At 46.6% G+C, this 13,072-nt stretch overlaps 1 protein-coding gene across 23 annotated transcripts in view; it reads right to left on the bottom strand.

Moving 5' to 3' along the window:
* The window catches only part of PMS1 (DNA mismatch repair protein), a 65,718-nt gene that overhangs the window by 38,054 nt on the left and 14,592 nt on the right, over positions 1-13,072 (bottom strand). For 14 of the 23 annotated variants that reach the window (XM_088716946.2, XM_088716935.2, XM_088716945.2 and 11 more), the window contains 4 exons: positions 9,298-9,621; positions 7,741-8,934; positions 612-883; positions 371-497 (listed from right to left, as the gene is read on the bottom strand). In XM_088716946.2, coding sequence (XP_088573072.2) covers positions 371-497; positions 612-883; positions 7,741-8,934; positions 9,298-9,621 — 1,917 coding nt within the window. Of the gene's footprint in view, positions 1-370; positions 498-611; positions 887-7,740; positions 8,935-9,297; positions 9,622-13,072 lie in introns of all 23 variants that reach the window. The other 9 variants (XM_088716938.2, XM_088716917.2, XM_088716916.2 and 6 more) reach the window with 1 other exon arrangement.

The following is a 13,072-nucleotide window of genomic DNA, read 5'->3' as shown; positions in this document are numbered from 1 at the left end:
GGCTACATAAGGTGATCAAGGCATCATCAAAGTCCTCAAAGCAAAAAGGTATTAGATCTGATCTCATTAGAAATTAGGATTAGAAATCAACTAGGTTGCCGAAATTCTGCATGACTACATATTAGACATAGAATCATGCATACTTATTTAGGATAAATGTTTAAAGTCCTGGATCTATTTTTGTTGTAGAGATATGTTCTCTAGCATGCATAGGAATTAAATAGTTTAATTCATACTTCTGCTATAAAATTTTTAAAAATATATGTATGCGACCACTAGGGTTCCCAACAATCATAAACACTCAATGTTATTCATCTAAGTAGGATATGGTCTATGACAACAATTGTCAAGACTGAGTGTATGTGACTACCTCCATGCGTCCAAAATCTTCTTTTCTGAAAAATCTCTCGAACTCAACAATAGCTGCCGCTAAAGAGCATGCTTTTCCCTCATCATTTTCTGGTTGAGAATTCGCAAGTGTTGCAGCAGTATAACACCTAAGGCAAGGCAAATCAAGTAAAAACAATAGGAAAAAAGTCGTAGCTGGACATAAAGATGATATAGGTAGTTTTCTAACTCTATATAATGTAAAGGATAGATTGTTCAATTACCTTGCAATCCTCTTTCCATCATCTGATGAATTGTTTGAACATAATCTTGAGAGCCTCTGTTGCCTTCTTCTTCTAAGATCATTGATATTAAATTGCAAATATGAAGACATAGTCATAAGGGAACAAGGTTTTAAAGTGTCATTAATTTTGTGTTGTGATTCAAGCTCTGAAGGAAAGCCTGAAAGGTTTGCTGACTTTATTTCCAAATCTTTGTCAGGTGAAGATTCAGAGTTTGCTTGAGCAAGCAATGGAGTATCCTGTAATCCTGAATTCTGCTGGGGATTGTAACATTGCGTTCAGTGCAGCTTTACAAACAATTATGCTACCAATATGGAAGAAAAAGAAAAAGAAGATACAGTACCACTGCAAAATATATAGGAAGTGATCAAAATAAATAAGTTTGCTTCAGAGCATCCCTAAATTGAGTCTACTTTTGCTAGTTAATAGTGCAATCTCATGCCAAATTTTTGCTAAACTGTCCTCACTTAGAAATGAATGTTAACTAGAATGCAGTCTACTCTGAATCATATGGGTTCGAAATGCATTTAGAGTAACAATGGTTGGGCTCGCATATGCTAAGATTCTCATATACTATAAATTATCGTACATTAGTTGGTATGTCATATTCATATATCAATCTAACCCTTTGTGAAAATCTATATATGCATGACCGATAGTCCGCCAATAAATATTCCTGTGCAAAGCCAGAAATGCAAAACATGACAAATGACAGGAGATAACTAGTAACGGTAATGTTTACAAGTCCTAAATGGTGCACATGCCATTCCACCAATTTCTGCAGAAATCCTCCAAAGATATATTTTCTTACTATGATGCTATTCCAAAGTTCTTATTTCACAATTTCCAAAGAAATTAGTGAAAGAGTGGAAAAAATAGTAGCAGAAAACAATGATTAGCTTTCCTTTTAAGTGAAATAGATTAGATAAGTCCTCTCTTGATCAAATGCCTATTTACCAGGAAAACAGGAAATACTTATGCAATCTTACTAGAGAAATGGAGATGAATGGTTTAGGCCATGTACAGGGGTTTAATTTATTACAAAATGGGGTTAAACCAAGAGCCTTTGAAGGCCTTTACCAAAGGGGATCGGGATATTAACTGAGCTCTGCTGCAATTCTTGGGCAATGAAGAGATCTTTGAGATTCAGGGCACATTCTCGCACTCGTGTTAAGTTTTTGGAGGGAGTCTACTTCTTTTAGAGTTCTGTTCTCTAGGATGTATAACCTAAGTGCTTCATGGTTTTCTGGCGAAGTGATACGAAATGTCACCAGGCTTAAGTCTTTTCTAGGTTTATATAGCAGAGGAGGTAGCAGATACTATAGAACAGTTTACTTACAAATGATCCAACCAGAACTGAGGCTGTGTTTCTATTTCTTTCGTATTCCATTATACATGAACATTGTGACAGCATGACTTTTATTTGTGGCTATAGTAAAAGAATGAAAGTTTCTCTTGGACAATGCATGCCATCTCTATTCATATAGAGGACCAGCTAGTTCTTCATGCCATTTTCTATTAAATTATTTACAAGTTCCCATCTCAACTGTATTGTCTTCTACTGTCAATAAGAAGCTTGGTATTTTGATGAGTTATCAGCAAGGGCATAAAAGTTGATATGGTCTGATACAAAGTCCGCAATCTCAGTATTGAGTGCCGTCCTCGCACATTTCCGGTTCGGCATCTTGGAACCATTATAGTACAACACGCACCTCCTGTCGAGATAGCTTCCGATCCCTTTTTCTTATTTTTATCATGGTACCACCTGAAATCGGGCAATATGGGTCCGTATGGTATGCTACGCATCCTGCTTCAGGTGGTACCAAACGGTACGGGGTGGTTTCACTCGGTTTGGACCATGGTATGCTGTAACGTACCAAACTGAACATTATCGGATGTACCGTACCGTACCGGTATCGGTATCGATAGCATACCGAGTGTCGGTATGCCAGACATACCGCGTACCGTATCGTACCGATACTATGCTAGTGTGGCACCAGTACGAGGTCCAGTACCGGTACAGTGAACCTTAGTTTGGACCGATACATACTACTTTGACTCATCTACCGAACAGAGGTGCCATGACGGTACCTTAGTGGTACAGTACGGTGTGGTCGCTACAAATTGGTACGACGAATCTTGGTTTGATGTATACCATGCCAAAACTATACAGTGCATGCATGTTGATATTCATCAAGATCGGTATGCATTTTTTGATACCTGCCCATACTTCAGTACGCCATAAAACTGCACAAAATTTACAAATCAAAATACACATGAATATGGTCAAACCTAAGAAGTTACTTGGTTATTTTCTCGTTTAGGTGGCTTATTATTTTTTCTCTCCCGAATATCTCGATCTATCTTAAACTTTTCCATAGTTTTTGTTAGACAAATCAAAAAATGCTAGTTCCCGAAGGCTGATATGGTCGACCTTCGAAGGCTCCTTGCCACTCACCACTCATTGCTGCGACAGCATGAGATCTTCTGGCGACAGAAGTCTCGGATTCAGTGGGTAAGCGAGGGAGATCGCAATACCAGATTTTTTCATCGATCGACGGTTATCAGGAAGCAGCGGAGCATGATCCACTCCCTGCGAGACAGGTCGGGCCAGCGGGTGGAGGGAGAGCCGGCCATCAGATAGGTCTTGCTTGACTTCTTCTGCTCCCGATGGACGGAGGACGGGGGCTCTGGTGATGTAAGCCAACTCCCGACGGTAGATGTTGGAATTGGTGCCAATGATAATGCAACCCTCGTTCGGCCAGTGTCAGAAAGGGAGGTGCAGAAGGCAGGTCTGGGCTCTGGCATAGGATAGAGGCCCCTGGACCTGACAAGTTCCCCCCTCTTTTCTTTCAAAAATATTGGGGCATCATACGGGGAGCAGTTACGGAGGCTATTCTGTGCTTCTTAGCTCGGGCAACAATGCCCGAGGACTGGAAGGCCACCTTCATTATGCTGATATAGAAGTTTGTGGCAACCTTATACAAAGTTGTGGCAAGGATGGCAAGGATAATGGTGGGCAGGATGAAGCCCTTGTTGCCCGACATTATCAGCCAGGAGCAAGGGGCTTTTGTGGCTGGTAGAAACATTTCTCACAACGTCATGTTGGCCTAGGAAATGATGTAGGATCTTCAACGGGCACCGAAGAGGCGAAGCCTGATGGCAGTCAAGCTGGATATGAAGAGAGCTTACGATAGAATCAGGTGGAGTTTTCTAAGGCAAGCGTTGGAGAGCTTTGGTTTCCATAGGATATGGATTGGATGGGTTTTAGGATGCATCCGAGGGCCTAAGTTCTCTATCTTGGTCAATGGCACGCCGTCATCTTTCTTCGAGTCCACCATGGGGCTTCGACAGGGATATCCTTTATTATTATTTGTTCTGATGGTTTGTCTCGTGCTTTGCAGGTTGTGTGTGCCAGTCGGAAGCTGGAAGCCTAGGTTCCAGCTCCAGGGGCTCGACCCATGTCCCATTTACTTTTCGCTGATGACTGTCTTCTTTTCGCCAGGGTGCGGGCTTCTGATGCACGGGTCCTCAGTAGGGTATTGGCGGATTACTGCACGGCGTCTGGGCAGAAGGTGAACTTCCAGAAGTCAACAATTTATTTCAGCTGTAGCATGTAGAGCAAAGTCAGATGGAAGATCCAGAGGATACTGCAGATGCCAGGAGGGGATCTAGAGCTATCTGGGAGTTTCCATCTCAGACAGGAGACTACAGGTGGCAGAGCGTTCTGGTTTGCTACAGCGCATCCAAAGCAGGTTGGAGGGTTGGAGGGCTGCCTCCCTCTCCATGATGGGCAAGTTGACACTGGTCAGATCAGTGCTGAGATCCATGCCAGTCTATCTTATGGCCAACACTGTGGTATCAAAGACGATTCTGATGAGGATAGAGCGGCTTCTTCGGAGCTTCCTGTGGGGGTCATACAGAGGGGGCCATAGGGTGCACTTGGTGGCCAGTGAGAGCGTCTGCTTCCTCCCTCCCAGAGGGCGATCTGGAGGTGCAGTCTCTTCTAGAGAGACGTGAGGCTTTCATTGCTCGTCATGCAGTTCAGTTTATGTTAGAGCCACGGAAGCTTTGGAGCCAGGTGATGGCAGCCAGCTATGGTCGTGGGGCTCGGAGGGGATGGCACTGAGTGGTCGCAGAGTTTCTTTCTTGTGGCAGGAGATTGGGAGGTACCTGTCAACCGCTTCGGCGAACACCAAATGGCTAATAGGTGATGGGCGCAGTATCGATGTGGCCGGTAACTCGTGGATGGATGCTCTTTCCTTGAGGCGCTGGCCGACCATGGTTGATGCTGCAGGAGCAGAGGGGCTGCAGGTGTGTGACCTCCTAGTACCAGGAGGGGCAGAGTGGAACAAGACCAGGCTATGACAGTTGTTTGGGGTGCATCTTGCCAAAAGGGTCCGGTCCCTCTCGGTCCTGTCCTGTGCGGGACCAGACATCCGGGTTTGGGGTACCTCATGCAGGCCCAGTGCTAGGTTGGGGAATCTCACCCGAGTTATCTAGCAGGAGAATGAGCCAAGGCCGGACTGCACTTGGATCTGGAGGTTCCGGCTTCACCTGAAAGTAGCGCTCTTCTTATGGAAGGGGATCTGGGATCGCCTGCCGACGAACGCGGTGCTGAGTAGACGTGGTTTGAGGATTCTCCTCGACTGCGGGAGGTGTGGTGTTGACGAAACGGTGGACCATGTGCTATTTCAGTGTACATGGGCAAAGTTGACGTAGTAGTGGGCAAGAACGCCGCGGGAGGCCTAGAGTCAGAGACTCAGAGAGTGCAGCTCTTACAGATGATTCGTCAGTAGTCGGATAGTCCACTGACACGTCAGAAGGCCGTTAGAGCGACTTGCACAGCTATCAGATTTGGCTGGCAAGAAATGCTCGTATCTTTGACGAGCGCAGGATGTCATTGCGGTTTGTGGCGAAGTATGCCCGAGTGCAGACGGCGGAGATCAGTCATCCGTTCTCTTCTGATGGACCTTTGATAGCTCGAAACACCTGGGGTTCCCCTTTTGCTCAGGTAGCCCCTCAGATGGTGTTCTTCACTTGGGAACCTCCACCTCCGAGCTTCCTCAAGGTCAACTTCGACGGATCTGTTTTGGATGGAGGTACGAGGAGAGGTGCGGATTTTGTCATACGAGATCCGTACTTCAGGATGGTGGCAGCGGGCGGCTGCCAATTATTCGACACTTCAGTTCCCGGGGCGGGGTTGAGGGCTACCTGGGTAGACTTTCGACATGTGAGGCGAGTGCTACAGGCCAGCTCGGTAATCCTGAAGGGCGACTTGGCCATGGTGATCAGATGGATCCAAGGGGGTCCGAGGGATGTGAGCTCGGACCACCCCTTGCTCCGGGACATCTGGATGATGACAAGGCAGGGTGTGGCCTTTCCGGCCAAGCATGTATTTAGAGAAGCCAACGGGGCTGCCGACTAAATGGCTGCTTATGTGGCTAACCATTCAGAGCATACCTTGTGGTCAGGAGAGGGAGAGTTGCCTCGGGCACTCCGTGAGCTTGTATCTTCTGATTTTATTAAGTGTATTCATACACGCATTATATGATGAACCAGCTAAAGCAAAAAAAACATGCTAGTTCAGGACTTGCTACTAACCAACAATGTTTCATCTTTAATATGTTTTTAAGATACTGTATTTATTTAGTATCATTAAAATTCTTATCTGAATGTTGAAAACGCATCCACTTATCACCACAAAGCAATCAAACCTCAAATGAGTTGTGCTATTGTGTCATAATATGCCTTTAGCATACTTTCAAGTTTCAAATAAAGGTTGAGGACTTAGTCTCTATCAGGCGTCTCTCATCTAACTAATGCAGTATTGGTACCTAGCATGCCCCAAATACCCAAAGTTTGAACTATCTGTGGGTCCATGTGGTATGTAGTGTATTAGCAAAATCCAAAATATAAAAAAATAGCAGGATAGCCGCATTAAGAACATATGGAGGAGCATTAACAAATAGGCTCACCATCTCATATGAAATGAAGTTAAATGATCGTCAAATAGATAAGAATGCCCATAAAAAGGTATCAAGTAGGGTATGCAAACAGCTCCAAAGTTTGTTGTACTGGTTAGTATCGTACCATATCGGTACCAAATTGGTATATAGTCTCATACCATACTGACACTCGATATGTTTTGCCGTCTTGTACTGTACTACGTACCAACACTATAAGATGACACCAATACGGAATCCGGTACCGAGATAGCGAACTATAAGCAGCTCAATACCAAAAAAGTCGTCGGTCAAGAAGGCACAATTGAAGGTCTAATATTAAGAAGAGTAGGTTCCCAATGCATTGTTGGCAAGAGCCTGCATAAAATCTCATTACACACATGCAAGAATTAGCAAATACAGTGTAGATGTGTTGAAGAGTATGCTTAGACAACACTTTCAGGTTTCAACTAATGCTTTGAATTTTGGTATATAGCGTGATACTAGTCCCTTATTAGGATAATATGCTCCTATGTTGACTCATGGTATATTTTTGGAATCATCAAAGAAAATAGTACCATATGACTGTATAGAAAACATCAAGCCTTCATTATGATATTGGTATTCTATTAGGTTGTTACCGGACCGGTCTGGTCCCTGACCGGTACGATACGACGGTGGAAAACGGTTCCGGCGCCGGAACCGAGCGGTTCCTGGTGCGAACCGTGCGGGACCGCGGGGAACAGCATTGGCGCGCGCCTGTGTGCACTGGGCAGCACACCGGTTCGGCATCAGTACGAACCAGTACTAAACCAGTCCAAAACGCCTACCAGTACCGGTTCGGCGGACCTTGCAGTACGCCCTGTATTGCCTAATACGGTTCAATATTTAAAAACTTGCTTCAACCTTGGCATTATGAAAATACACTGCAGGATGTGATTATCTGAAGACTTCTAAGTCCTAACCAATAATAAGTTTCTAAATGTGGCTCAATAATGACAACAAACTAATCCTCTGAGTACAACTCACCAAGGAAAGCACAATGCAGTAGGACTAGGAGCCACTTCAACTACATTACTAGTCTATGCTGACGAAAGCAATTTACAACATAAAATGAATGAATATCTGGCAAAGGTGAATGAAGTATTAAAAAAAAGTTTACATACCCCACTAGATCCTCCATCACGCATGTCATATTTACCAGAAAGGGAAATCTCCTCTCTGTTAGAGATATTCAATGATACATGGTGCTCCTCTAATGTTTCTGTGCTGGCTTCAGGAGAATTATCCCCTTGATCATTACATGTATGGGATCTTGAGACTGAAGCATGCATTTCTGAACTTATTTTTCTGACTTGACAAGAAATATTTTCATTTCTCAGAACGGGCATTTCAGACAACACACTGCATCTATTTTCATGCTTCCTCTTACTTGGAGTCACAAAGTTTGTAAGTGAAGATTGTACAAGATTTGAATGAGAAACTTTGTCTTTCTTCATTAATCTTGGGTGATTTGCACTCTTCCCATCAATTTTCGCAGTTGATTTGGCAGAGCTACTAGATTGCTTATACTGGTAGGCAGAAAGACTTTCAGATTTGTTGATCTCACACGCATTAAGAGTCAATTCCTTTTGTTGAGAGCTTCTGTCACCTTGAACAGTTCCCAGTTTCTCATGGAAATCCTGACTCTGCACTTGCGGTGTCTTTGGTGAGTAATCATCCACAACCAATTCTTGACAAGATGAGATTTCCGCTAGCCCACCACCTTTAGGAGATTCGGGTGTTGCCAAGGGCTCCTCATCATTATGATGAACATCCGAGTCAATGATATCTGCCTCTTTCTCGCGCTCCCTAATGTTGTTGGTAGAATAACTGCACTGATGAGGAGAATATATCCTTTCTATAGCTGCTCGTAAAGAAAGCATAAGGGAGTTCTCATCAGAAAAGAAAATTTTCCTCTTATCAGGAGTTACATTAACATCATAAGATGTAGTTGGTACAATAAAATTCAAGATTGCAATGGGATATTGCTTGGCATTTGAGAGTCTATATAATTCATTGACAAGTTTGCTGATCTTTGGCATATCAACAGGTCTCCTATTTACATAAAAAAACTGCCTGTCTCCCAAATTACGACCACTGCCACATCCTGGCTTGGAAAGAAAGCCCTCGATGGTGCAGCCTTCAGATATGCATAAACTCAAAGGCGCTAAGCATTGGAAGGTGTTTAAACCAAAGACAGTTATGATATTATCCTTTATTGAACTGCTTCCTTGAGTTTTTAGCACCACAGATTTTGAACTTTTGCTAGTCGAGTTCGTGCAAAGTAATCGGACTCCTTTAGCAATTATAGCATATGCCTGATAAAGCATGAAGAAAAAATTAGATCCAATTAATTACTTCGGAGAAGGCATTAACGACAATCTTTTTTTTTGAAAAAAAGAAAAGAAAAGTAGAAATTAGGGCATATGCATATGCATAAATGAATGATACTGAAAATATCAGCAAGGAGAGTAACCACCAGGGAAAGCAATACATAAGACAATAGACAACCACCCAAGAAGAAGATCCTTAGAACATAATGACATGTAATAGTTAACCAAGTACAATGGGTTGAGACTTGAAAGTTTAGACTAAGTGAGGAATTACAAAACTGACAAATATAATTCATGAAATAACAAGTGAAATGATTCCTATAGTAGTGTGGAGAAAGGCTGTCTCACATTTAATAAAGAAACAAGCTTTCCATATTCTCGCCGAATGTTGCGACTAAATTCCTTACTTCGCACGGGCAAAGTGGAGAATAATTTCTCAACAGTCACAGTGGTGCCAACTTGACGTGCAGTTTTCCTTTCATTTGTTACCAAACCTGAATGATCAAATGTCAAATGTGTGCCAACCGGCTCATTTTTTGTTCTTGTTTCCACAGTCAACTTCCCCAATGCACAAAGGGAACTTAGTGCCTCTCCTCTGAAGCCAAATGTTGTTAAAGTGTGAAGATCAGAAAAATCTGCTATTTTGGAAGTATGATGCTTAAGAGCAAGGGCCTGCAGCAAGTCAAGAGAATAGTTATTGCCAACACAACCAAAGAAATTACTAGAAGTGCAAGAAGAACTATAATGCTGTATTATTAATAAAAGCATAACAACTTATTTTGCAGAGAAAGAAAACATGAGGGAGCAGTGGCCAAAATGCATAACATTCGAGAAGTATGAAGCATTTATAGATAAACGAATATGTAAGACATCCTCAAAATGCATGTGAAACCATTAGAAGAAAAAAAAGGCATTTCCCAGATAGTTTCTGTTGCTGGAAATTGGACCCGGGGGCCGCCACGGAGCCAGGGGAGGAGGAGCTCCGCCGCAGGGAGGGCGGACGGCGGTGCGCCGGCCGGCGGCGTCCTCCTGGAGGGTGAGCGAGTGAGGGAGAGTGTGTCCTGTCCTGTCCTGCAAAAAAGCCGGTGGCCGGGCTCCCCGGCGCCGGCCCTCCGATGCTTAAGTCAGAGGGGGCAAATATGTGGAGAGAGCAAGGAAGAGATATGTGGAGAAGATGAAGAGAATATTGTGCTCAATTGTGTCTGTGCCGTTTACTTGTGTTCCGGTCCCCCCCTTCTTTCCTCCCAGGCTCCCTTTTATAGAAGGATTTTATGTTGCCCGGGAGGTGACAGGGGGTTTGTTCTCTTTTGTAATAATTGGGCACGATTTGGCCCATTAATGGCGTAGTGGAAAATAAGGCCGAATCAGACCGAAACCAGGGAGTTGTCACGGTCGATCGGACCTGTTGGAGTGGTTGAACCGCCGGCCGTGGTAGGCCTGGGGTCCATGGATGGTAAGTGCATTTATTACCGAGTGAACCGGCGGTCAGGGAGAGCCATACGCTTTGATGGTTCAGTGATCCGGAGATCGTCTTGAGCCGTGTTCATTAAATGACTGAGTGCATCGGAGACTTGAGGGGGTCTCATGCATTAATGGCAGGTCGTGCCAAATACCTGCGGAGATCTTATGCCTTGATGGCTTGGAGATAGCGGCAGGTTGTAGTGGAGTTGTCAGGTCCCTCAGGGGGTTAGGCAGGAGTTGAACATTTGGTCAAGGCAATCGGCTCGGCAGGGGTGCCAAGCCGAGCTGGTCGCCCAATGGGGCGCCCTGTGGCGGGGTTGCTTCTAATGCTTCTGGTCAGCGTCTTCTAATCGAGCGCTTTTCTGGTCGGCTCTTGGGCCGAGCATCTTTACGGATCGGCGCTCTCTAGCCGAGCACCCCTCTGGTTGGTGCTCTCTGGTCGGGCGCCTTCCTGGTCGGCGCTTTCCTGGTCGGCGCCTTCCTGGTCGGCGCTTTTTGGCCGAGCATCTTTCTGGTCGGCGCTCTTTGGCCGAGCGCCTTTCCGGTCGGCGCTTTCTGGCCGAGCGCCTCCGTGGCGGTATGACTTGGGGTTTTTCCCCCAACACTACCCCCCGACTTTCGAGTTCCAGTTGGCTACCAGCTGGAGCGCGGGAAGTAGCTTTAGCTGGGTCATTATGAATTCCGAAAATTTTAATTTATTGCGCATTTTGAATTATCGGACGCTTCGAGATGCCTTTAATAGGCGGCGTCTCTTCTTTCCCGAAAATCCTCATTATTGGAACACCTTTTGCGAGGCGTCCTCGCGCCGTGGGCTCATGATGGGGCCGCACGATCCGATGGGGCGCTTCGGCGTTCGAAGCGTTAGCCCTAATTAAATGCGTCGTTCTGTCTTTTGGACCGACACGTGTGGTCATCTCAACGGGGTGCGGCTTTTCTTTTTGCCGATCGGGGCCGTTGGGGAGGTTTATATAAACTCTCCCCTGGCCCTTCGTCCCCTTCCTATTGCCTTCTGCTTCCAACTTTTCTTCCCCCAGCTTTTCACAGTCCGAAGTTCTTTTCTCCGACATCTTCCTCAGGTCCCCCTTTTTCTTTTTAATCTCTCTCTCTCAATGGGTTCTCCTCCCAGTGAGGTTGTATCTACCATGAGCGTCCTGGAGGTCGAAATGACCGAAGAGTGGTTTTTCCCTCTTCACGGGTTCCGTTTGGAACCCGCCAGGCGTGGGGATCGGGTAACCGATCCTCCGGTAGGCCGGATTGGAGTGTACCTAGAGTCACTCTGGGCCGGTCTCCGATTTCCTCTTCACAGCTTCGTGAATGAGTTGCTGATGGTATGCCGGCTGGTTCCAGCGCAACTCGCTCCGAATGCCTGGAGGACGGTGATCGGTTTCCTGTCACTGTGCTTACTGCACGGGATTCCGACCTCTGTCAACGTTTTTCGGCGACTTTTTATTTTTAAGTCGAATCCGGAAGACGGTGAGTGGCTCTACATCGCCCTTCGGGCGGGTCGGCCACTCTTTCATGGTGCCCCCTCGTCCATTCATGACTGGAAGAAGAAATTCTTCTTCCTAGGTTCTGAACGGTCCTGGGGGTTTGACCCCAGGTGGGGGCCGGCCCAGCTCAGGTCCATCAACAAACCCCCCCAGCTTTCTCCACGTGAGCAGAGGATCATCGACACCATCCGCGGCCTCGGGGACGGCATTTTGCTGAACGGCCTCACATGTGAGGACGCTCTGGTGAACGTGGGCCTGAGCTCGGCACGTCCCCACGGTAAGGATAGTTAGTCTCTTTTTATTTCCTTACTGTTCTAATGTTCTAATCCTGTTCGCCTTTGCAGATATCGCAAAGATGGTGACTAAAAGCGAAGTCCTCTACGCCCGCTTCCAGAAGAGGGCAGCCGAGCTCTCGGGCGAGCCCACCGAGCCGAGGAAGAAGCAGAAGGTCTCGGCGACCTCAGCAACCCCAGCGACAGCAGTGGCCGAGGCGGGTCCTTCTCGCCCCGCGCACCCCGATGCTGGTCAGAGAGAGGGCGCGGATTCCAGGGGCTCGGGCTCCCGGGGAGCTTCAGCAGTGCTCCCATGCCCGGTGCCCCTGGCACAAGTTCCTGGTCGGCAGGACGCTCCAGTTGCCGACCAGGGGAGGAGTCCTGCGGGTCCCGCGCTTGCGCGCCCCGCCTCAGTCGTGCGGCAGTCAGATCGGCCGCTTGTCCGACCCCAGCCCCCTAGCTCCGAGTCGGGGAGCAGTCAGGGAGCCTCGGGGTCGGCTCCGCCGAGGCCAGCCGATGCTGGCCTTCCGGGCCCATCAGGCTCGGGGGAGCGAGTGCCTCTTGCACTCACCTGGTCGGTATTCGAGGGCGATTCAGCCCTCGAAAACCCTCGAGTGGCGCGCGAAGTATTTCGGGTCGCGCTGCTCCCGGCCGACCGGGCCACGATACAGTCCATGAGCTACAATGCCTTCATGGACGCTACCCGCTGCAACGCTGTCCGGGTAAGTAAAATTTTTCATCTGCGTAATTTGTAAAAGATTTTTACTCGCAGCGCCTTATGTTTTTCTTTTCGTCTCTTTTACAGCACTTGCACGAGACGGAAATGCTGATGCACATAGTCCAAGACTACCGGGAGCGGGCCCGGAGGTGCCAGCGCGGTTACGAGGAGGCCCAGGCGAG

The sequence above is a fragment of the Phoenix dactylifera genome, chromosome 2 (genome assembly GCF_051530095.1).
Source record: "Phoenix dactylifera cultivar Ajwa chromosome 2, Ajwa_hap1_PhDact_Kaust_v1.1, whole genome shotgun sequence".
Lineage (NCBI taxonomy): Eukaryota > Viridiplantae > Streptophyta > Magnoliopsida > Arecales > Arecaceae > Phoenix > Phoenix dactylifera.
Note: the sequence above shows the minus strand (reverse complement) of the source record. Positions and strands in the feature narration are given on the sequence as shown.